At 50.9% G+C, this 25,485-nt stretch overlaps 1 protein-coding gene across 5 annotated transcripts in view; it reads right to left on the bottom strand.

Moving 5' to 3' along the window:
• Nucleotides 1–25,485, bottom strand: part of PRR5L (proline rich 5 like) — a 68,714-nt gene that overhangs the window by 36,483 nt on the left and 6,746 nt on the right. For 3 of the 5 annotated variants that reach the window (XM_045577966.1, XM_036426291.2, XM_036426293.2), the window contains exons 2-3: nucleotides 5,289–5,579; nucleotides 3,502–3,582 (exon numbers count right to left, since the gene is read on the bottom strand). In XM_045577966.1, the coding sequence (XP_045433922.1) occupies nucleotides 3,502–3,582; nucleotides 5,289–5,452 (245 nt within the window). In that variant the 5' untranslated portion in view covers nucleotides 5,453–5,579. Of the gene's footprint in view, nucleotides 1–3,501; nucleotides 3,583–5,288; nucleotides 5,580–21,870; nucleotides 21,980–22,244; nucleotides 22,359–25,485 lie in introns of those variants that run through there. The other 2 variants (XM_036426292.2, XM_036426295.2) reach the window with 2 other exon arrangements.

The raw sequence follows: 25,485 nt of genomic DNA, 5'->3' as shown, positions 1-25,485 counted from the left end.
GGCTCCCTTCTTCCCCCGCAAGTGGCCTTGGGGCTAGACTCTGGGATGCAACACACCCTGTCAGCGATGCCTGTCCCATGCAGGCCACAGCTGACCTTATAAACAGGTAGCCCGTTGGTCAAATTCAGCCCACAGATGTGTTTTGTTTGAGGAAATGTGGATTCATGTAAAAAGCCAGGAAATTTCACATAAAAATCCCCATTTCCTGTTCTTCTTGAGAAATAAGATGATAAGTCTCCGGACCTGTGTTCTGCCGGGGTAATCCGTTTTGCAAGGGGGTGAGCTCTCCCATGTCCAAGGCCGGCTTGGCACCGGGAGGCTTCTGAGTTAGCAGCCCGAGCTGGTGCAATCTGGCCAGGCCTCTACTTTTCCTGGCTGCCCACAAACAAAGGTCTCAGATACAATTTCAGGATCGGTCTCCCGAGGCGAGGAACAATCAGCTCATTCCTGAGTCACCGTCTTTATTTACTCTCTGATTGTGAGCTGCGGAACCCCCGGGAGAGGCCAGGGCCTGAGTTCTCAGAGTCACACTGAGCTGCTACCACACCTTGGGCTTGGCTGACCCAGCTTTGCCTCCGTCCTGGGGCCTGGGTTTCCTCCTCTTCGGGAGGAGGCCCTGGGCTAGATGCTATCTGTGGACTCTCTCCATATTTGTGTAATTATTATGTGAAATTCAAGCTCCTGGGTAGAAATGTAACACAAGCCTGTTTACTTCTGAGCTGGGAAGGTTTTCATGGAAGCAGGGCTCTTCAAACACCTCGTTGACCCTTAACACAGATCTTGACTTACATGTCAACAGGACCTGAATAATGGCCGTGTTTGTTGTTCTGCCCACTCCATGGCAGGATTTTCTGCCTTGGTGTCTAGTACTTAACCCAGCAGAGAGGAATGGACACCAGGACATGAAGAGATCTGATATGGAACCTCCTGTCCCCAGGAGACCCCGGTGCTCTGGGGCCTGCCCACCTCGCTGTCCTCATTTCCCATCACCACCCGACCTCCGGTGCTCCACGCACAGGGCTCTCCACCCAGGTCCTTGCTCACTGCTACCACAGGACCTTTGCACCTGCAGTTCCCACCGTCTGGAGCCCTCTTAACCCAATTAATTCCCACTGGTGCCTCAGCTCCCAGCACCAGCATCCCAGCACCATTCAGGCCTCCTTGGCAGGATTGGGTTAAGGCAGTGGTCGGCAAACACATTAGTCAACAGAGCCAAATATCAACAGGACAGCAATTGAAATTTCTTTTGAGAGCCAAATTTTTTAGACTTAAACTTCTTCTAATGCCACTTCTTCATAATAAATTCACCCAGGGCGTGAAAGAGCCACACTTAAGGGGCCAAAGAGCCGCATGTGGCTCGAGAGCTGCAGTTTGCCAACAGGGTTAAGGGGACATATGCTTTCCTCGCTCTGTTGTGTGGTACCAGCTGTCACAGTTGCACTTCTACATTTTACAAGTGTGACTGGCTGACTAATGATTATCTCCCTGACTGAATATAAATTCCAGGAGAGCAAAGTCCATGTCTGTCTTGGCTCATTGTTGTCTCTCTAGTCTCTGGCCAATAGGGTGGCACTCAAGTATTGGATGAGTGTATGAATGAGTAGATGAATGAATGAATGAATGAATGAATGAATGAAAGAAAGCTGACACTACTCTATAGGGACTCAAATATTTGATGAATGTATGAATGGGTAGATGAATGAATGAATGAATGAAAGCTGACACTATTCTATTGGGACTCAAGTATTTGATGAATGTATGAATGGGTAGATGAAAAAATGAATGAATGAAAAAATGAATGAAAGCTGGCATTACTCTACTGGGAAGATTCTGGAAGACAATAAACTCCACAAGGACCATGTCTTATTGAGGTTTGTATCCCTAAAATCTACCAGGAATGACAGTAACTGATAACGATGTTAAGAACTAGAGGGACTCACACACCCCAGTCTTAGGTGGTGACGAGCCAGTGGCATCAGCCCCCAGGAGGAAGATGGTGACAGGTGTTCATGCTGGCTCCTTTTGTGGAGGGTACTGTGCCCAGTAAAAAGTATTCCCTTGCAATTAAGGGACCCAGTCCTGCCTGAAGGGCTTTGGGAAAACTGGACTTGTATGGCACTTTGGCCTTTAATTTCTTTTTGAATGAAGAAGTGATGCCTACAGGTGCCCTAGGCACAGAGGCCCCAAGATTCCGATGGCAGAGTTGAAGGGCAAGTGCAGCTGGCCGGACTGGCCACCCTAGACAATGAGACAACTAAATTCCTTCCTTGCTAAAGTCCAATTTGTCAGATTTTTGTTCCTTACTGCAGTGTGTATTCTTTTTTTTAATATATTTTATCGATTTTTTTACAGAGAGGAAGAGAGAGGGACAGAGAGTTAGAAACATCGATGAGAGAGAATCATCGATCAGCTGCCTCTTGCATACCCCCTACTGAGGACGTGCCCTCAATCAAGGTACGTGCCTTTGACCAGAATCAAACCAGGGACCCTTCAGTCCGCAGGCTGACTGACTCTATCCACTGAGCCAAACCAGTTTCAGCCAGCAGCGTGTATTCTGATATGCCACCGCAAAATAGCAGTTATGAAGTGAGTTCACACATGGGGAGAACAATAAAGAATAAATGTCGCCTGTCAACAACAAATAACACTGTTTACCATCCATCAGCCCTCTAACCCCCCCACACACACACATACAACATCCATGAACACAAATGGATGGACCCCCTCTAGAATAGAAATCTAGACCAACAAGGGTCTCAGAACTTAACAGCCATAAGAGGCACACACAAAGCCCACAGAAGCAGCAATAAGAATCCAGCAGCAAAACTATTCAGGCCAGACAGGAGTGGCAAAAAATATTCAAAGTGATGAACAGCAAGAACCTACAACCAAGATTACTGTACCCAGCAAAGCTATCATTCAGAATTGAAGGGCAGCTAAAAAAGCTTCACAGATCAGAAAAAGCTAAAGGAGTACATCACCACCAAACCAGTATTATATGAAATGCTAAAAGGTGTTCTTTAAAAAGAGGGGGGAAAAGAAAAAAGTAAAGATAAAAATTATGAACAACAAATACATATCTATTAACAAGTGAATCTAAAAGTCAAGTGAATTAAAAATCTGAGGAACAGAATAAACTGGTGAATAGAATAGAATCAGGAGCATAGAATGGGAGGGGATTGATAATTCTCAGAGGGAAAGGGGTGTCTGTGTGGGGGGGTATGGGAAGAGACTGGACAAAAAATCATATACCTATGGATGAGGACAGGGGGATGGGGGGTGGGAGGTAAGGGCAGAGGGCAGAGTGGGGACCAGGTGAAGGGGATCTATGGGAGGAGGGGGGGAAAAGGAAAATCTGAACAATAAAGATTTATTAAAAAAAACAAAACAAAACAAAAAAAAAACCACACACACACCAAAGAATCCACCAGAAAACAAAGCTTAAGGCAAGGCCCCCCGGTGGGGTAGCGCCCTCTGTCCTCTGGCCTGGCCTTCATGTACCTGATGTTTTCATTCAGTGCATAGAGCTCGTTGCTCTGCAGGCCTCCACCTTTGAAGACGTTGATCACGGCGGTCTGCACGCTGCAGGGACAGAAATACAAGCAAGTCCTGATTAGAGGATCTGCCTCCCCACAGCCACGTCAGCAAACAGCTCAGAGCTGAAGGGGGCTGGAAGGCAAAAAACAACAACAACAACAACAAACAACAACAACAAAAACACACACACAAAACCACAAACAAACAAACAAAAATGCAGCATAACCACAGCCACGTTTGCATCCCCGGTCCCATCCCTTTCCTTCCAGGGTTCTTGGAGAGGAAGGAAGACTGAAGTCAAGAGGACCCCCCAAGGCAGCCCTCTCCCCCCACTTTCTCCAGGACGGCAGCCTTCCTCCCCCCTCCCTGGCAGCCCTGCTCCTAAAGGGCAGGGGCGGCCTGCCCCACTGAGCCTGGAGGAACCGGATGGAGCTTTCTGCAAACAGCGGGGACCTAGACCCGGCGCCTCTTCTCCCAGGAGGCCCTGTCCACAGAGGGCAGCCTGGGGCCCGTGGGAAAGGACAATTCCTTGTCTTATTTATTTTCTAACAGCACTTTTCTTGGAAGAATCTCACAGGGGCCAGCCTCACTGCCCCTCCTCCCCCAAGTTAATCCCTTAAAGTAAGGTGACCAGACGTCCCGATCTTTAACCACTTGTCCTGTGTCCCGCAGCGTTTTAAAAAAGTCCCGATATTTGGTTAAAGATCGGGACTGTCCCGCCCAAAGCGGGACGTCTGGTCACCTTTCCTTAAAGGGCCACCATCAAGGCTCCACTCCACCTTCTCTGGGACCCCGATATTCCCACAAGGAGCGGATTGCAAGGGTCCCGGGCCTTTTTTCAAGAACAAGGACCCAGTTAACCTCAAAACATTTCAGAGCCCTCCCCCTCCCCATCAGGAGAGTTGCGTTCACTGAGAAAGTCCATCACCAGCCAAACTTCTGACCCCAAGGCAGCCAGGGATACTCCCAGGAAACTCCGCCTTTCGTTTATCGGGAGAGTGAGTGCAGAGATTGGGAAAACAGCGGCCACAGGAGCGCAAGACAGGATACGGATGCTCTGCTCTGCTTGTGCAGAAGGTTGGCGAGACACCTTACAAAGAAGCCCAGTGTTGCCTAAATCGGTTTGGCTCAGTGGATAGAGCGTCAGCCTGCGAACTAAAAGATCCCAGGTTTGATTCAAGTCAAGGGCATGTACCTTGGTTGTGGGCACATCCCCAGTAGGGGGTGTACAAGAGGCAGCTGATGGATGATTCTCTCTCATCGGTGTTTCTAACTCTCTATCCCTCTCTCAAAAAAAAAAAAAAAAATCGATAAAATATACTTAAATAAATAAATAAATAAAAATAAAAAAGCCCCTGTCTCCGCTCCCAGCACCTGCGGCTCACTTGTCACGTGATGATCTCTGAGCTTTTCACATACACGTCTTACCTCCCCAAATGGGTAGAAGGTGACACTTGAGATTATGTATATGGTCCCACCCATGGGTCCTCTGAGTGGGAATGTGACAAATGAGCATCCACAGCCACTGTCAATCCCCACCCCACGGTCCAGGGCTAGGTAACTGGCTCTGCAGGCCTGGAGGCCCCAGGGATCCACGCCGCCTCTGCTGAAACAAGGACAGCTGGGACACAGCCCCTTTAGGAAGGCATCCATGGCCCTGTAACGATGACCTTCTGACGCAGAGATCGCCAAAGCAGCAGAAGCTAAGCCTGGCCCCGGCAGCCCTACCCCACCCGTGGCGCCTCCCCTACCTGTTCCAGGCCGAGTTGGAGCTCAGCTGCAGGGCCTGGCGAGCAGCCTGGAAGCGGGGCAGGTCGCTGAGCACCGGGGAGCTCAGGAAGCGCGGCCTGGGCCTGCGGAAGGAGCCCATCCTGTGGACCTCGGCGGGCAGGCTGGGGGCGAGGCCGCGGGTCATAAGTCCAGGTGCAGGGACAGCTTCTCCTCTGGACCAGAAGGCTCCGGCTGCCCGCAGAAAGGGCTTCTCCCAGGGCGGCTGCCTTCAGGCTCTCGGGTTTTCTTAAAACCACAAATTGAGCCGGCACCTGCAAAGAGAGGGCAGTGTTTATTGAGAACTCCTGGGCCATGTTTTGGAGGCAGTCAGCTGGGACTTTCGAGCCAAATGATCCCCAAAACAACTCCAGGACCACCCCTCCCCACTCCGTGCGCCCCCCCCCCCATAACTTCTCTACCCAGGGTGCCATCCAAAAGTTTGAACAGGTCTTCGTTTAAACAATGTGGCCACCCCACAGTACGAAGGCAGTGCCAAGGGGCCCGTTGGAGACCAGCCTGACAGAAAAGTGATTTCTAGCTCAGCTGGCGTGGCTCAGTGGTTGAGTATCGACCTATGAACCAGGTGGTCACAGTTGATTCTTGGTCAGGGCATATGCCGGGGTTGCAGGCTCAATCCCCAGTGGGTTATGTGCAGGAGGCGGCCAATCAATGATTCTCTCTCATCTTCAATGTTTCTATCTCTCTCTCCCTCTCCCTTTCTCTGTCTGAAATATATATACAAAAGGCTAAGTGACAGTCCGACCCTCCGACCCCAATACATATGACACACACTGACCACTAGGGGGCAAATGCTCAACGCAGGAGCTGCTGAGCCACAGTGACTTGGCAGTGGCGGTTCTCAGGTGACCCACCCCGGAACCAGAGAGGAGGGAGCCCGTTTCCTCATGGGGCATGCAATGCCACCTTCAGCCATGGGTTATGTTGTTGCTGGGCCACTGTCAGCCCCAAATCTGGTTTACTGCACACTTGCATCTGTGTGCCACACCCTGTACAACAGCAACTTTGCAAAGTGCCCTCTCACACTCCGGGTCCTCTCAGGGGATGTCAGAAGCCTGGTCCCTGCAGGCCAGGGCGAGGGACCTCACTGGCAGGAGGGACTCCACTCACTCAGCAGTCACCCTTTGAGCTGTGGCACCACCCCAGGTGCAGCTGGCCAGGGAGGAACCACGATAAGTTGGCTCCAGGGCATGTCAGGTCATCTTGCCCAGTCCTGCCCTGCTGGCCACCACCTGGGTCCGCCTGCATTAGTTCCTGCCCCTCCACCCCATTCTTGGAATGAGTTGATAGTGTTGAAAATGTATTAATGAATACTGGGGGAGTCATCCTGTATGCCTGTTCTTCGTAACCCCACAAGTGCTCCCGGAATTTGGAGAAATCTATACCAATCAATGAATGAGGCAAAGAAGCCCGAAAACCACAGACACCCCTTCGGAGCCTAACACTGGCTGGCTTGGGGAGTTAACATGCTCAGTATTAAAAGAGGTTTATTTCCCGGCGCTTCTCTACATGGGCCTGCTAAATGCAATTCCCCTGTGTCATTACAGGACATTAACTCCCTTTACGAGAATCTTAAACTTGGGGTGATGGAACTGCCTCCCGCTCGGTGGCAGCTGGACGGGGAAGTAGAGAGGTAAGTTGGATGGTTCACCTCCCAGCTGCCTGACACTGGGGGTCACGGGGCTGGCTCCTGTCCACCCCTCTTCCCTCACTTCTCAGCTGGTGTCCCCCAGGCCTCCCACGCCAAGCCACGTGCATAGCCAGCAAGGCATGGGCAGCCCCCTCCACACAGATGACCCTTTTCCATAATTTTCAGCCAAAAGGGACGATGCCTGAGGCTCCCACAGCCTACACCACACACACACACACACACACACACACACACACACACACATGCACACGCACACACACACAGAGGAACTCAGGAGAAGCTGCATCTGACTCATGCTGCGCCTGCAGAACCAGCCGCCCCCAGGTCCTGGCAGGCAGAGGGCACCCAAAGCTGTCTTTCCTCCTGCCGCCACCCCAAGATGGCCTAAAGGGAAGAGCTGATGCATCCCACACCCACCCATTGTGGTGCTGGCCCGCCGGCACAGGCTTGTCCTAGGCCCAAAGGTGACAGGTCAGAAAGCAGAAGCTAGATGGGGCCTCGGAGTGCTGCCCACCCAGGCCCCCACTGACAGGGAATCAGAGAAACCTGTCAAGGCCACCAACGCAAGCCCCCAATCTCCAGCCCCACCTAGGCCATTCTATAAACTCCTTAAAGGCAGGCATGGGGACTTCGTCTCTGAAGCATGCTGCTGCTTAAGGCAAGGAGGAAAGAAAGCAGAGCAACAGGGGGGCCTCAGCCACCTGCCCGACAGGACGACCGACAAGCAGTCACAGCAGCTAAACTCCACCTTCACCAAACCCCGCTGGGAGATCAGAGACGTGAAGCAAGCGGCCAGAAGTCACACAGCTTATGAGTGGAAGATCACGGACCGGTGCCTAGATTTGCCTAAAGCTACAGCCCACTCCCCCCTAGTCATGCCACCAAGCTCAGCCAGGACATCGGCATCACGCCTACCAGGTTAGTCAGGAACACTCAAGTCTCGAGATTTCCTATCAAAATAGGAATCTCACGCCCCTGAGATAGAGAAACAGGACTAAGGGACCCTCTGACCACTTCTGATGGAGGCAAGAGGAGCAGATGAAAGGAGAAAGCAGGGATGGCCTAAGTCTGACACCCACTCCTCACTAGCTATGTGGCCTGGGGCAAGTTATTGTATTATACTTGACCTCTCTGAGCCTGTCTCCTCCTGCATGAAATGAGCATGCTCACAGTGGTTGTATTCTAATAAAACATATTTGTAAAGCACCTAGAACTGTGCTTGGCAAACAGCCGGCGCCACATCACTGCTTGTTCCATAAATAAAATAAACAGCTATTTCTAAATCTCCAAGCAAGGTCATTAGTGGGACTCTGGCAATACTGCCTCCTGCTCACGGCGACCTCAGCAAGACCTCGGACGTATCCGGGAGCAGGCAAGGTCGCTGGCCCCAGGAGTGGTCACAGTGCTGTATTGGGACCTCCCTGCCTCAGGCCTTGGATAACTCACGTGTTATTGATTGATCCTTCCTCCAGTCTCTCTAGCATGTTCCTCAGTTCCAGAGTTTTTCTTTTCGTGGTGTTTTGGTTTGTTTGTTTGTTTGTTTAATATGTTTTTATTGATTTCAGAGAGAAAGGGAGAGGGAGAGAAAGAAATAGAAACATCAATGATGAGAGAGAATCACTGATTGGCTGCCTCCCTCATGCCTCCTACTGGGGATCAACCTGCAAATCTGTAACCCGGCCACGTGCCCTGACCGGGAATCGAACCGTGACCTCCTGGTTCATAGGTAGACGCTCTACCCCTGAGCAACACAGGCCAGGCAGTTTCGGAGTTTTTCCACACATCATCACACTTCTAAAGTTTACTCTGATCCTGTAAAGCAGGTAGAGGAGCAGAATTCTGTCAAATTAGGAAACTGAGGCTCAAACCAGCTGAGGGATGTTGCCAAGCTGGGAAGTGCTGGATCCGGGAGCCAGACTCGGGTGCAAGTCCACCAGCCTCAGGCCTGGCCTGCCACGTGTGCCCCGCCAGGCAGGCCTCCTTCTCCCCCTGTGTATTTTTAAATATTTTGATGAGGAGACATACTTTAAAAGGAGGTTATACACTCACAAGCACATACACCTCAAATAATGATGATAAGCTACCACCAACTTAAGAAATAGAATGCTTTCTTAGAAATAGAACGTTCTTCTATTTTTCTGATAACCGCAAACGTGCTGACTTTTTATAACAAATGAAAACAGTCACAGAAAGCTACCACATACAGAACAGAAGGTCTCCCTCTGGCCATGTCATCACGTAGGAAGCTCTGGCCAGAGCTTCCTGAGACGACAGAGATGTTCTCTGTCTGTGTGTCTAACCCCGTGGTCAGCAAACTGCAGCTCACAAGCCACAGGCAGCTCTTTGGCCCCTTGAGTGTGGCTCTCCCACAAAATACCACGGCCTGGGAGAGTCTATGTGAAAGAAGTGGCGTCAGAATAAGTTTAAGTTTAAAACATGTGGCTCTCCAAAGAAATTTCAATCGTTGTACTTACTGTTGATAGTTGGCTCTATTGACTAATGAGTTTGCCGACCACTGGTCTAACCCGATAGCCACGAGCCATATGTGGCTGCTGAGCTCTTGAAATACGGTTTCACGGTTGAGGGACTGAATTTTAATTTACTTTTGAATAGCCATACTCAAGTGCACACATAGTATTTTAATAAAAATGGGTAATTTGTTCTTTCCTCTTAATAATACATCATGGATGTCTTCCCATATCACTTGCTATTCATTTACCTACTTCATTATTTTTAACTGGACGCCCAGTGCATGAAATTCATGCACTCAGGGGGGTCCCTCAGCCCGGCCTGTGCCCTCTCGCACTCCAGGAGTCCTCGAGGATGTCCAACTGATGGACATTCTTATCGATGCTGCAGAGAGGGGGAGAGGCTCTTGCCAGCCATGAGCCCGGCTTGTGGTTGAGTGGCACCCGCCCACCCCCCCTTATGGGAATGCACTGAGAATATCTGCCCCCTGGTGGTCAATGCACATCATAGTGACTGGTTGCTCTGCAGTTTGCCGACCACGGCCCTAGCAGGTTTGGCTCAGTGGACAGAGCATCGGCCTGTGGACTGAAAGGTCCAAGGTTCGATTCCAGTCAAGGGCACATGGCCGGGTTGTGGGCTCTACCCCCCGGTCAATGGTTTTCTTATCACTGATGTTTCTATCCATCTTTCCCTCTCCCTTTCTCTCTGAAATTAATAAAATATATTGGGGAAAATTAAAAATAAAGAAACTACGGTCTTTTGATAGGTGTTCTCGTTTGAAGGACTAAGGCGGTTAACTTTTAGGAAAACGTGCTTCTAAAATGATTTCAAGGTTAAGTTTTTGGTGCCTAAAGGGTTTGCTTCCATTACCTGGAAAGCTGGGGTCCTGGGCTCGTGACGCTGTGGCCGTCACAGGGTGACAGGGCCTGAAGGCTGCCCTCGCCCTCCAGGCTCACCACACCGGGGTGTCCCGAGACCCTCCGCGCTCAGGACCCAGGATGTGTTTCCTGGAGAAAAAGAAGGTGCGGTCTTGCTTTCTCGTCCCAGCTCCCCGGGCCAGGGCACAGAGAGTGGGCACAGCCAGCAGGCGGGGCCAGCGGGCAGAAGGAGGTGGTACTCTTCGTGGAAAATGCAAATGAATTCCACTAAGGCACCGACCCTTGACTCTGAAAAGGGAAGTGGAATCATGGCACCACTTAAAATAAAGAAGTGGGAGGCTTGCCATGACAGAGGCTTCCAGGAAAAAGCCACTCTGCGCGTAAGTAACAAAGAGGTCAGAGACAGCAGCGCAGGCTGATGAGGCTGCCTGAAAGGGAGGGAAAGGCAGTTCCCAGGGAAACCGCACAGCCAGTCCGGCTCACCGGCGCCCCTCGGGAGCTCCCGCAGTCCGGAGGCCCAGTCTGGGGCTCCTCCCCGTCCCGGGACAGGGGCAGGGAGACCAGCTTCCTTCAAGGGCACCGGGGCTCAGTCACTGTCATTGACCTCCACCCATCCACTCTAACTGCGTCCAGAAGTACCTTTATAAGGAGTATGAAAGCAACAGGACCCTTGAATGAGGCCGACTGGGGGCAGGCACTAGACATGGATCATTTCAGTGTTTTTAAAATGAATGTAGAGCCGAAACCAGTTTGCCTCAGTGGATAGAGTGTCGGCCTGCAGACTGAAGGGTCCGGGGTTCAATTCTGGACAAGGGCATTTACCTTGGTTGCGGGCACATCCCCAGAGGGAGGTGTACAAGAGGCAGCTGATGGATGATTCTCTCTCATTGATGTTTCTAACTCTATCTCTTTTTCTCTCTGTAAAAAATCAATAAAATATATTTTTAAATAAAAAATAAATAAAATGAATGTAGAGATTCAAAGACTGCTCAGCATAAAAAGAAACTATGATGACTGTCCTTTTCATATAAGATATTGTGATCATGTTTAGACCAATTTCCTGTCAGCCTTAGCACTATTATTGTACATACTTTTTAATAATAAAATATTCTCATGCATTTAAAAAAAATGAATGTAGAGGCTCGAGACCAACCATCTTGAATGAAATAGGTTAGAACAGAAAACATCAGAGCGCATCGATCGCATGTGGGAGAGACATATGGTTTACATGGGTGCTCATATGAACGCACAGGAAATGTATCACATACCTCATACTGCATGTAGTAGTCAGAATGTGTGAGAGCCCCCGTGTCTGATCTTCACAACCTCCAGGACCATCCCCTCGTTACAGAGAAGGAAATGAAAGTGCCACGTGATTAACTTGCCTAAGGTCATATGGCTTGTGGCAGGAGGTGCTGGGGCAAGAACCCAACAGTCCAGCCAAAACCAGTTTGGCTCAGTGGATAGAGCATCGATCTGCGGACTGAAGGGTCCCAGGTTCGATTCCAGTCAAGGACATGTACATTGGTTGTGGGCACATCCCCGGTGGGGGGTGTGCAGGAGGCAGCTGGTCGATGTTTCTCTCTCATTGATGTTTCTAGCTCTCTATCCCTCTCCCTTCCTCTCTGCAAAAAATCAATAAAATATATATATTTTTAAAAAGAACCCAACAGTTCAGAGCCCACTACTCTCACATCACCCTGCAGCTTCAATGCTTTCCAAGGTTCCACAGAGCTCTCAGAATACTAGTAAATCCCCCAACCCCATCCTCACACCCCTACCTCCCACAACGGCATGCCAGCTCTTTGGCCTTCCTTCATTTCCTCCAACACCACCTGCTCTTCCCTACCCCAGGACCTTTGCACTCGTTTGATCACATTTACTGCTGATAAGACTATAATATCTATCGTCACAGGCTGGCCATGATGGTCGGAGGGCACCAAGACTCTTGGCATCTGTCATCACCGTTCCTTTCCACCCCACACCCGTGAGGTGGGTCTTAGTATTCCCATTTCACAGATGAAGAAACTGAAGCAGGAGAATGACGTTGCCCAAGGTCAGAAGACTGGTCAGAGGGTCCCGGAGTCAGATGCTATCTGACTCCAGGGCCTGAGCTCCTAACCCCTCCGTTAAGCAACACCGTCTGCCAGGGCAGAGACGAGAGCTCCATGCCACCCGCGGCAGCTTCCCTTCCTGAAGATCACAGACAGCTTCTTACCTTGCCCAGGCAGCAAGTGCTCTCTGCGCCTTACAGGAAGGAGGTTGTGTTTCTTCACAGTAGGAAGCAGGCTGAAGTCACCGTGTTTGTTTACCTACTTGTTCACGGTCTGACCAGCCCCGAGAGCATGCAAGTTCCTCAAAGTTGCAGACCTTGCCCGTCTCAGTCACTGCTGTGGGCACAGTGCTGGCCACAGGGAAGGTGCCCAGGAAGTCCCCTTGAGTGACAGATTGAAACGTGGGCTTTCAAGCCACCAGGGAGAACGGTCTTCCCATTTCCAAGGGACCAGAAACGTTCCCTTCACCGTGGACTGAACTCGGGTCCACCTAAGCATTATTATTTTAAAAATCATTGTATTGATTTCAGAGAGGACTGGAGAGGGAGAGAGAGATACAAGCATCAATGATGAGAGGGAATCATCGATCGGCTGCCTCCTGTACGCCTCGCACTAGGGATCGAGCCCACAACCCGGGCATGTACCCCGACTAGAAATCAAACCGTGACCTCCTGGTTCATAGGTCGACGCTCCGCTGCTGAGCCACGCCGTCCACCTAAGCACTATTGACCGTGGACCCTGGGACTGTCTGCTGGCTAGTGGGGCCTACACACTTGGCAGAGGGGACACGCCTTCTGCACAGGACAGCCTGTTTGCTTTGATCGAGGACCGACTTCCCAACTCTTAGGAGACAAAGGCCGGCCAAGGAACAGACTTCTACAAAGGAGAAAACCGAAGGTCACCTTTGGACTACGGAAAAGGCTCCCCAGGAAAAATGAGACAACTTTCTTAGCACGTCCCTGGAAACCGAGTGCAGACAGAAGAGCCTGGAAGTTGGAGCGTGTGAGGCAGTAAACACTGCGCACACAGGATGCAGCCTCAAGTGTCTGTCTCCGCTTAACTGCGTCCGCTCACCGTCCACAGGACTCGGGGCTCCGACCGCTTAGACCTGTCATCTAGCAAGGATGATTGCATCACCCCATCACCACTGCCCTGGCCTGCAAACCGCTGTGTAATCACCAGAAAACCCCATCCCCACCCTCACCCCCAGCTTTGATACCAGTCAAGCAAAACCGTGGGGAAGCACCACACATGTTATTTACTCATCTCTAAGCCTCACGTGTAAGCGCCGCGTTTCTCAGAGGGCAGATGGTTAGGGCGTGGCCCGTGCATGCCGTCCAGGGTGATTCTGCGGGGCCTCCCACAGACGATCCACCAAAAAGTCTAGACATCCACCAGCGGGAGCTTAACTGGCCATTATGGGAGCAATTACACTTCTGACACGTAACAAGCATAACACCTCAGCAGGGGGACAGAGCCGTCCAACGCTACCGTCTGGCAGCCGACGGGAGTTTTCACGACGGGGAAATGCGCTCTAGAAGGAACACGTGCTACTTATTAAGACTCAGTTGCACTCCCCCTCCACTGCCCGGGCAGAGGAAATGCCTTTTCCGAAGACAAGGAGATGAAGGGGAAGGAACCTTTCTCCCGGGTCATGCAGTCAGGCCTGAGCGTCTTGAGCATCAGGGGGGGTCAAAAAGCCGAAGCGTAACCATTATGGCTTGTCTCAGTTTCGGTTCCTACAAGGGTATTTCTTGGGTCACATGATCTCACACATCTAGAGGAAATAATGAACAACATAAACCGATGATCAAAAACAGACCCAGAGAAAGAGAAGCAGCGATCAGACTCTCAAACCTCAGAGGGGAGGTGGGGGAGGGTGGGGGTAAGGGGAAGAGATCAACCAAAGGACTTGTGCGGCGCATGCATATAAGCCTAACCAGTGGACACAGACAACAGGGGGGTGGGGGGCATATGTGGGGAAGGGTTTGGGATGGAAATGGGGGGATGAGGACAATTATGTAATACCATAATCAATAAAAAAATAAAATAAAATAAAAAAAGCCGAAGGGGCTCTCAGAGCCATTGTCTCCCGGAGGTCACGAGTTCAACTCCCGGTGCATTCCACACCAGACAGCGAAAGGCCCATGGGGTGCCAGGATCTGAGGAGAGGGAGCCGTTTGGGGCAAAGGGGAAGGGAGTCCGGGCTCCGGGCCCCAGGAGCTCGGGGGCTGGCAGGAAACACTCCAAAGCCATGTCGTACATGCAGCTGGACACTACGGGCCGTGATTGAAGGCAGTTGAAACAAGACGGAGGCGGAAAGGTGAAATCCCCTTCTCGAGTTACAAGGCAACACTAAGGGAAGGTCAGCCGGAAAGGATGAGGTCCCCGTTGCCTCGGCCTGTTCTGCGGGGGAGTGCGGCCCGTGGGGACCGGAAAGGACTCTGGGGTGGTTTGAGAGCTTCGGGGAAGCCTCGAAGGAACTGATTGTCCTATCGATCAACAATATGTTTTTTTATTTTCTTAACATATTTTATTAATTTTTTTTATAGAGAGGAAGGGAGAGGGATAGAGAGTTAGAAACATCGATGAGAGAGAATCATCGATCAGCTGCCGCTTGCACACCCCCTACTGGGGATGTGCCCGCAACCAAGGTACATGCCCTTGACCGGAATCGAACCTGGGACCTTTCAGTCCGCAGGCTGACGCTCTATCCACTGAGCCAAACCGGTTTCAGCTGATCAACAATAATTTTAACCATCTCGGGACAACACAAAAGATTCCCGTGTTTGCCTGCTAATTCTGACTCCAGATGTTTACAATGGAAGTGGCCACACGGCCCCTACAGAAGGGGCCCCGGCAGCCAGCCACCTGCAAGCCGCAGCAGAGATCTCCAAAATGAGGGCGGAGGTGACGTGGCCTCCCCCAAACCCATCCCAAAGCCATGCTCAGAACGAACCAGCAAGCGTAAGAGGCTTTCCGAGGGGGGTTTACGCCTCTGAGGTCATGAAGAGGTTGGGGCAGGGGGGCAGGCAGCACAGGTCAGAGTAATGCAGACACACATCACAGCCCTTGCTGGGTTTTTGCCCCAGTCCTTGGGAAAAAAAGACAAAAAACAAATTTGCATGGGTATTGCCCCAGGTTCAGCTTCAGCTGATGCCTCGTCTAGTTCCTGGATGGCTGGGGGAACCCAAGTGGTCCCTTAAGCCTCGTATTTGCTTGAAATCTAACCGCGGACACAGATGCCTTCAACAAAACTCGGAATCTGGCCTTGGCCCATGCACCTCATCGGCTGGGCGTAGTCCCATGCACTCAAAGGTTGCGGGATTGATTCCAAGTCAGGACGCGTGCCCAAGTTGCAGGCTCGATCCCTGGTAGGGAGCATGCATGAGGCAGCTGATGGGTGTTACTATGCTCTTACAGCGATGTTTCTCTCTTTCTCTCACTCTTCCCTTCCTCTCTCTCTAGAAATCAGTAAACTATTAAAAAAAAACAAACAAACAAAAAAACAGAACCCAACCTAAGTCAAAAAGAATCAACCAACTGGAGAAAGTTCTGGAACCAGTGAGGAAAGAAGCAAAAAAAAAACTGGAGATGTTGCCCAGAGTTGGCTCAATGGATAGAGCGTCAGCATGTGAACTGAAGGGTCCTGGGTTCGATTCCAGTCAAGGCATATGACCAGGTTGTGGGTTCCATCCCCAGGGTGGCTTGTGCAGGAGACAGCTGATCAATGGTTCGCTCTCATCATTGATGTTCCTATCTCTCTCTTCCTCTCCCTTCCTCTCTGAAACCAATAAAAATATTAAAAAAGAAAAGAAAAGAAAAGAAAGGAAAGGAAAGGAAAGGAAAGGAAAGGAAAGGAAAGGAAAGGAAAGGAAAGGAAAGGAAAGAAAAGAAAAGAAAAGAAAAGAAAAGAAAAGAAAAGAAAAGAAAAGAAAAGAAAAGAAAAGAAAAGAAAAGAAAAGAAAAGAAACTGGAGGTATTGCTGGGTGTTAGGCAAGCCCCTAACATGAAACAGAACACTGGAGGGTGCCTGTCAGGAATCTACACCTCAAAACTGAGGAGAGGGAAAGAGAAAAAAGCCTGGAGAGGTACACGTGCTTTTATGTAACCTATGATTATACGCACAATAAATTGTTCCAATAATTACGCTAGGTAGTTTGGGCAGGAACGGGTGGATGTTGGCCAGGTTTTCTCCCAGGCCAAGTTCAAAAGAGAGTGCTGTCCTGAGAGTTCACTTGGTTAGATCGTTGTCCAGATACAAAGGTTGTGGGTTTGTTCCCCAGTCGGGGCACATATAAGTATCAACCAGTGGACACATAAATAAGGAAAACAACAAATACATTTTTATTTTTTTTAAAAGAGAGTCTTGGCTGGTGTGGCTCAGTTGGTTGAACATCATCTTATGCACCAAGAGGTTGCCAATTACAGGTTAGGGCACATGTCCCAGTTTCAGGCTTAATCCCCAGTAGGGGGCACATGCGAGGCATAGTTTCTCTCCATCTCTCCTTTCCTCTCTTTATGAAAATCAATAAAAACCTATTTTTAGAAAAAGGGAGAGTGATCTTTCAGGGAGTTTCATAGCTCCCCACACCCTACAAGGCACAGTTGACCCATGAGCACACGAGGGCCCAGGAGAACAGGGTCCTGCCACCGAGGCATTCATTCCCTCAGGGTCATACCCTTAAGGTTTACACCCTGGATGCCTCAACTCGCCTCAGCCTAGTCCCATGCCCACACACCACCCACTTGGATAAGGAATATTCACACCTTTTTTCCAAAGCTCACACAGTAAAGGTGGCTGATTTTCATTCTGGGCCTATCCTTTTACTATGGGGGGGGGGGTAAAGGGGGGGAAGGGGAGAATGAACAAGCCACACTCCATCCAAAAGGCACTGCTCAGGTCTCCTTAAATTTGTATTGATTTCAGAGAAGAAGGGAGAGAGGGAGAGAGGGAGAAAGGGGGGGGGGGGGAGAAAGAGAGAGAGAGAGAGAGAGAGAGAGAGAGAGAGAGAGAGAGAGAGAGAGAGAGAAACATCAATGATGAGAGAGAATCATCGACTGGCTGCCTCCTGCACACTCCACGCTGGGAATCAAGCCACAACCAGGGCATATGCCCTGACCGGGGATCAAACAGTGACCTCCTGGTTCACAGATCGATGCTTCACCACTGAGCCATGCTGACCAGGCAAGCTTCCGCATTTTTTTTTTAAAATATATTTTATTGATTTTTTACAGAGAAGAAGGGAGAGAGAGATAGAGAGCTAGAAATGTAGATCAGAGAGAAACATCAACCAGCTGCCTCCTGCACACCCCCCACCGGGGATGTGCCCGCAACCAATGTACATGCCCCTGACCGGAATCGAACCCGGGACCTTTCAGTCTGCAGACTGACACTCTACCACTGAGTCACACCGGTTTTGGCAAGCTTCCGTTTTTTAATGAAGCCAGTGTATATAATATTTACTATCCTGCTACAGGAATGTAAAATGTTTAAAAAAGCGGGGTGGGGGGAGGCAGGGAATTTTCTCTATACATTGGAAGAATAGCAAAAACCTCCCAAACCCCAGGACATGTTAGAGCTGGAACAATCGAGGGTTTAAAAAAAAAAAAAAAGTCAAATTTAATAGACCGTTTAAATTCCTAGTTGATGGTAATTAGAGAGTAAACACTATTTCTTTAAACCCTGCCAGACAGAACTTAATCCAATTTTGGTAATCAGTAATCCCTGCTTCCCCCCCCCCCCCCTCCCTTCTCTTCTAAATAAAATGCAAGAATTGACCTACAAAGGCCACAAACTGGCAAGGCATAAGAAAAGAATATTTAAAGAGTGTGATTGGGCAAATGTTAAAGGGCCAAGTCCAATGAAAACGAGAGCAGGCCTCACGGGGCTCCCTAATTTATATGCCAAAGGAGGTCAAGGGGACTTCCTCCTCCCCCACCCCCCACCGTCTTCCCTCTGGGCACCTCATCTTAGGGTTCTGCTCTGCCACGTGACAGCCACCCCCTGCCAGATCAGTGCTGGTAACTCCATATTCACACTTCCTAAGGGTCCTTTCTCCTTCTTCTGCGGAATAACTACTGAGGATTATCCTGACTGTCCCTCAGCGCCCACACTGTCCACCCACCTCCTGTGCCCTCATCTCAAGCTCCTGCGCTGCTCTGGTCCTGACTTCCGGTCCAGAAACTTCCATGTGAACCACTAGGCCCTTCCTGAGCACCCGGGACCCTGGGTTTTTCATGGAAGGCCTTCAAGGTGAGATGTCAAAATGTCCTGGGAAGGACAGGGAGCTTAGGCTAATGGCTGTGTGACATTAACTTGTGTTATGAACTTCTCGACACCTCCGTTTTCACACCTTAATGCAGAGAATAGAATATCTATCTGCTCAGGTGGTTGGGTGGCTGTACTGACTCACAGTATTTGCCCAATACACAAGTTCGCTCGTTTCACTGGGCAAGCTTTGAAGCAAACCTCAGATCCCCAGCCTTTCACAAACACGTAAATTGACTCTCAAGTTCACAGCTAATGCTCCACCATCACCTTGCACCATCCACATTCCCCAAACCGTGCCTTCTGCTTAAAAGGTCACCATTCTCTCTGCTGCCAAATTCCTAACCCCATCCCCCACAAAATGTCTGATTCCCAAATTTCAGCAACTGAGCTGTTCATTCACACTGGTTGTTCCTATAAGCTTCGCTCTTAACATGCATTAGCATTCTGCACACACAGGCAGCTCCAGGGAACAACCTTTTAGTTAAACACAGCAGGGAACTTTCAGAGGGACTCAGACTCCATCTCTCCAATCAATTCTGTATTGATCTAGCTCCGCAAAAAGACTAAAAGAAAAAAGGCTGCAACTCAAGAGAGATTTTGGTACATGTTACCTTGCAAAGGGCAGTGCACAGGGAAATGTATACATATGCATACAAACCCTTAGGACAGAGGAATGATTAAGAAAGCCACTAAGTCCTTACTAAATTCAATTTTCTATTGAAAAAAATAATTTAAATGTTGCATATATATCACCAATGAATAAAAAGGATTATGATATATAGGTCTGGATTGCCAGCATAAAGTGTTCACGTAGCAGTGTAACAGCGTTCTAAAGACAATATTAGGATCTTTTTTTCTTTTTAAATATGTTTTTATTGATTTTAGAGAGAGGAAGGGAGAGAGGGAGAGAGAGAGAGAAAGAGAGAGATCAATGTGAGAGAAAAACACACAACTGCCTCCTGCGCGCGCACACACACATACACACACACATACACACCACCGCCACCACCAACCAGGGCTCCAGCGCCAAAACCCAGGCATGTGCCCTGACCAGAAATCGAACCAGCAACCTTTCAGGGCATGGGAGAACAGCAACCAGGGCGTATTTTTTTTTCCTTTCAATAATTGAGCCATCCTGAGTATTATGAGATGGAAGGAAGGAAGGAAGGAAGGAAGGAAGGAAGGAAGGAAGGAAGGAAGGAAGGAAGGGAGGAAGCTAAGGGGTTAAGCAACTATATATCTAATCAACAGCTGAGGAGCTGAAGGGAGAGACAGCCCCGGTACAGGCTGGCACTGTAAGCCTGGCGTAGCCAATCTGGAATCCATTCTCAACTCCATCTCGTGTGTGTGACTTTGAACCATTTTAAAATAGGGGACATTTTTGTAACGTTTAAATACAGACTATTATCAAACTCTTACCCACCGAAGTATATGCCCATAACCCTCTGGATCTGAAAGAAATGAGGTCTCAATCAGAAACAAGCTCGTCCACACTGAGGCCTTGAGAAGTAAGCCAACTGCCCAAACTTATCACGAATGCCTTTCTTCTTCACGCCATGCCTGCTCCTGGCTGCTAGAAGCATCACTACAATACTGAGAGGACAGTGGCTGGGGTGGGCACACTCAGAGACAACCTTGTGCATGGACCCAACATTGCCTCCTTTACCTGCTATGCACCCTCTGGCCTCTGCACTGGCAGCCAGGTCTGATTCTGGGGCTCAATCCTGCAAGCAGAGGAGGCAGGCCCGCCAAGCTTAGCTGCACCATCCTGGGTCGCACTAGGCACCTCACCCGCGAGCTAAATTTACAATGTGGCTACATGCGTTTCTGCAAGCTCCATTTCCCCTCTGACTCACTTGCAGCTGCCTAGTAACAGAGCTTTCTAGCCCAGAACAGCGGCACTGTGACATTCGCTGCCATTAGGCCACCAGAATGTCAAGTCTGCAAAGCGGGGTGGTCAGAGCCACCCACGGGAGGTCAAAGGGAGCGGTCTCCAAAGCTTGCCCGGGGAGCACCCTTTGGTGGGAGTGCAGGGCAGAGAATGGAGGTCTCCTGGACCTTTTATGGTCCTTAACTGCTTTGGTCCTCCTTTGTATGGCTCATTGGAATGTGCATGTCTCCTCTGGTCCAGAACCGCGCCCCAGCAAGGACGCCTGGGGAATCCAGCCAGAGCCTTGTCCGTGCGGGTCTGCGAAGCGCCGTGCAGACCCGCGGAGGAGCGGGAGCTGAGCCGCCGGTGCAGCGGAGCGCATCGCAGTCATTGAAACCCTCGGGGGCAGGGGCCGGGGAGACGCGGGGAAAACCCCACTGCGGAGCAGGGAGGCACCCCAGAGCCGGTTCCTGAAGCACAGTCTTCCAGCGCACACCCCGATCGGACCCGGGGGGCAGTGGCTAGGACTGGGGAGGGAGGGTCTGAGCGCGGGGGCGCGGGCTCCGGAGCGCCCCCTGTGGCAGGGAGCGCGCGGTGCACGCACAGAAGGGGCGCAGGGGGGAGCCTTGCCAAATGGAGGGCGGGCGGGCGGGAAAGACGAAGCGAAAGGGGCCGCCCGCGGGCGCCGGGAGCCGCCAGCCCCAGCCCCGCGTCCCGCGGGCCGCGCCCCGGCCCCCAGGCGGCGCGGGGCCAGCTGCGCGCGGGACAAAGCGGAGCGCTCCCGGCCTCCCCTTCCTCGCCTCCCTCGGGGGAAAAAGGGGGATCGGCAGGAAAAGACGGGCTTTGGGGGCGCTCAGAGTCGCCCGCGCCCGTGTACGGCAGTGATCGGCCCCACCACCGCCCTAGGGAGGATGAGAGAGACCAGCAAACTTTCCTTTTCGGTCTCTGGGCACAGCCTGGGTCCCACGATCGGCGGCATCCCGCACCCCGAGCCCGCGTGGGTGCCTCACCCAACCCCATCGCCTTCTCCCAGCCCCACGATCCGCTACGCCCGCCCGCAGCGTCTGGTGGGAGGACCCCCAGCTGGCTGACCCTAAATGGGACGCCGACCCCAAGTCCCCTTTCCCAGTGCCCCACCGGATTGTGCCCGGGGGAGATTTTGTTCTCGGTCCTCCAGTGCCGCTGCCGAGCCCGGGACACCGGCCCCTCCCGGGACTTCCCCGCGCACCCCTTTGGGGTCCCCGGAGGGAGTCCCCGGGAGCCGTGCACGCCCGCCGCTCGCCGCTTCCCCGGACGCCGCGCACCGCGCCCAGGAAAAAGTTCCCGGTCTTCCTGAGAAAGTTTCTCACCGGAGAAAGGACGGGTTTGGGGGGGCTCTCCTTCCTCCGTCCCCTCCCAGCTCTGCCCTCGCGGGGTCCCGTCCAGCCCGGAGTCCTCTCCGGCGCGAGTCAACAAACCAGGCGGCTGCGGAGCTGGTGACACGTTTCCCTCCTCTCTCATCTTACAGCCTCCTCCTCCCCCTCCTCCTCCTCCCCCTCCACCCCCTCCTTCTCCTCCTCTTCTCCACCCCCTCCGCCTCCCACTTTTCCTGTTCAGTGTTCCTCGCTTCAGTTTTTCTCCGAGGGTCCCCACCTCCCTCCCTCCCTCCATCTCACTCCTCCCCAGCAGCCACTCTCGAGGGGGGGGGGGGGGGCCGGAGGGGGAAGGGGCCGCCTGCACTGACATCCAGTTCAACAATTTCAGGAAATCCAACTCTTGAACTTGAAAAGCCTGGGAGGGTGCCACAGGTCTGGGAGCCCAGGGCTGCGCTTCCCTCACACAAGACCACACACACCCCGTCTCCCTCCTCCTCCTCCTCCTCCTCCTCCTCCTCCTCCTCCCCCTCCTCCTCCTCCTCCTCCTCCTCCTCCTCCCCCTCCACGACGGGATCATTTCTCCCCACCCCTTACTACGGACTAGAAACACTACGGAGAAGCCCAGCATCCCTGGAGAATCAGAGCGTCTGCTGTTGTAAGGAGCAGCCCCCTGGCCCATTCCAGACCTCATTCCAAGCGCATTTGTGAAAGTTATCGCTTCGGTGAGGTCTGCCCCTTAGGTCTGCTCAGCGCTTTGCAAGCTCCCACATTCTCTCTCCAGCCGAAGGTTTCACGAATTGGAAGGTCCCTCGGAGCTTTGAAACAACAGAAAACCAACCAATCCCAAAATTTTAAAACGACGTAAAATTGTTTTCAAAACTTATAAATTTTTTTTGCAGGTGTTGAGAATTGGATGCAGCTGTTTTTCAGGACCCACGGGCTTGCACAATGTCACCCTATGGCTGAGCAGGAAATACTTTAAAAACGCTGCCCACTGACACATCACACTTGGGCTTTGAAACCACAGTGACATTTGCTGAAGCAAAGAGAGATGTCTTTTTAAGTCAGCCCTGCAGGGAGGAGGGGAGAGAATCGTGTTTATTTTTATCGCTGTGGCCTTACAATGCCTAGTCAGGGGCTGGTCAGGGTGTGCCCCCAGCAGGGAGCGGGACTGAGGAAGCTCTGGGCGCCCCACTTGTCCAGGGACATCAGAGAAAGCTCAGGTATTCTCAGTACAAACCCGGCATGATGGAGAGAGACTTTAAATCTTATCCTGGGAATCCCACAAGGTGAAAGGAACGCGGCCCCAGGCACTTGCCTGGGAGAGACAGAAAGGCTGGGGGGGAGGGGGGGAGCAGTGCGGGCTGGAGGGAATGCTAGCTATGTCTCCCAGGCGGCTGGTCCAGGGGCTGAGGCGCCAAGCCTGGAGCCAGGAGGTGAAGGCCTGGGTGCCACCTCTTTCTCTGAGCTGCAGGGAAGAGCCCAGTTCCTTAATTGTGCTGCGTGTCAGTTTGCAAGCAGGAAAATGGGTATAACAATAGCAGCCATTGCTTAGAGTGGTTAAGAGGATTCCATGAACATAGGGGTACATATATCCTTTCTGATTGGTGTTTCTAGTTTCTTGGGATATATTCCTAGAAGTGGGATTACTGGGTCAAATGGGAGTTCCGTTTTCAGTTTTTTGAGGAAACTCCACGCTATTCTCCACAGTGGTTGCACCAGTCTGCATTCCCACCAGCAGTGATTCAAACAGAGAAAGTGCTTAGAGTTTCTACCCAGGTCTAGCAGTATTACTACAATGATCCCGCAGGTCTCGGGAGGTGAAAAAGGAAACTATGTCTATAAGGCGGCAGGAAGACTGGCTTGGGAACATGCATTAAATGTTGCAAATTCCCTAGTCTCCTTCAAATCCTTTGTTCAGTGAGATCCATCCTACCGGGTCCCTTTAAAATGGTAACTCCCTCCCTCCCCCACCTTCATTCCACTCTACTTTTTCTTTTCCCATTGCATCTGTGACTTGTAACATATCACATAATTTACTTCTTTTTGGAAAACGGCTTACAACAACCTCTTACTTCTCAGGCAAGCTCAACTCTGCAAGATCACGGATTTGTTTCTGTTCACGGATATTGCCCCGAATTCTGGACCAGTGCCTGGCACATCCCGTGCACTAGGACATGATGATAAGGGATAAGTGGATTCCTTTAGCAAACTTATTCTATCCTGAGTGCTTATGGCCGGCTGGGCACTGTGCAATTAAAAAAAAAAAAAAAAAAAAAAAGCTAAAACAGTGGTTGGCAAACTCATTAGTCAACAGAGCCAAATACCAACAGCACAACGATTGAAATTTCTTTTGAGAGCCACGTTTTTTTAACTTAAACTTCTTCTAACGCCAATCCTTCAACATAGACTCACACAGGCCATGGTATTTCGTGGAAGAGCCACACTCAAGGGGCCAAAGAGCCTCATGTGGCTCGCGAGCCGCAGTTTGCTGACCATGGAGCTAAAACATACTCCCCAGGCCTATTCAAGGATAAAAGAAGCTCCCTCTGAGAGAAGTATCGATACACTCCCTCACACACATCTCTGTGGAGATGCCATAAAAGAGTATTCAGAGACTGGAACAGAGGTTTATAGAGGTTAAAGTCTCTTCTTACCTAGAGGTTGCTAATTTTTTTTAAATATGTTTTTATTGATTCTTAGAGAGCGGGGAAGGGAAAGGGAGAGAGATAGAATCGTGGATAAGAACAGCCGCCTCCTGCACACTCACTACTGGGGATCGAGCCTGCAGCCAGGCATGTGCCCTGCCAGGGAATGGAACCCGGCGACACTCAACCAAGGAGCCACACTGGCTGGACTGTACATGAAATTTTCTTAAAATAAGAAGCTGGCATTTTGGTGCAAATCAGAACTTTGCCCTCAGGATGATTAATATATTGTACTTGTCATCACCCAAGTTTTTACCAAAATTCAAACGGAAGGTCACTGGAATCTTGCCTTTTCTTATTAGGAAACAGATTTTTTTTTTTTTTTTTTTTTTTTTGACAAACCAATACAGATCACTCTATTTAAACACTCATTTATGGACGAGGAAATTCTAGGCCTGTATTAGGCACACCAGCCTCTGAAATGGAAGTTGGCCCAATCCTAGTCCCTGCTGACAAGTTAGGCCTCTGGCAGCCCCTTTTAGGCACTTGACCCAAATGCAGCCAAACTTTGTGACAGACGCTGGCGTGCATAAGGTGCCCTGAGCCATCAGATTCCTTTTCAGGAATGTGAACCTGCGCACTGCCCGCACACACAGGGTAGCAGGAATCCAGAACAAAAGCTAAGAGGTCATGATCATCTGAACTCCAGACTCCAGCAGCTGCAGGTGGGCTGCCCGTGGACCAGGTAAAGGTACATTCTGTGTTTATCTTTTGGTCCCCAGCGTGTCAATATTTAAAAAAATAATAATTGCTCACATGAAACCATCAGAAAACTTCATGCAAAAAAAAAAAAAAAATGGTTTTCGGCTTGCCTTGAACACCCTGGAAGACCTGGTGTTGATCACAGTCAGCTAGAGCTGGGGCACCCCGCTCCCCTTAGACAGGACATGCGGCTTCCAGT

This window comes from Pipistrellus kuhlii, unplaced genomic scaffold (genome assembly GCF_014108245.1).
Source record: "Pipistrellus kuhlii isolate mPipKuh1 unplaced genomic scaffold, mPipKuh1.p scaffold_m20_p_9, whole genome shotgun sequence".
Lineage (NCBI taxonomy): Eukaryota > Metazoa > Chordata > Mammalia > Chiroptera > Vespertilionidae > Pipistrellus > Pipistrellus kuhlii.
Note: the sequence above shows the minus strand (reverse complement) of the source record. Positions and strands in the feature narration are given on the sequence as shown.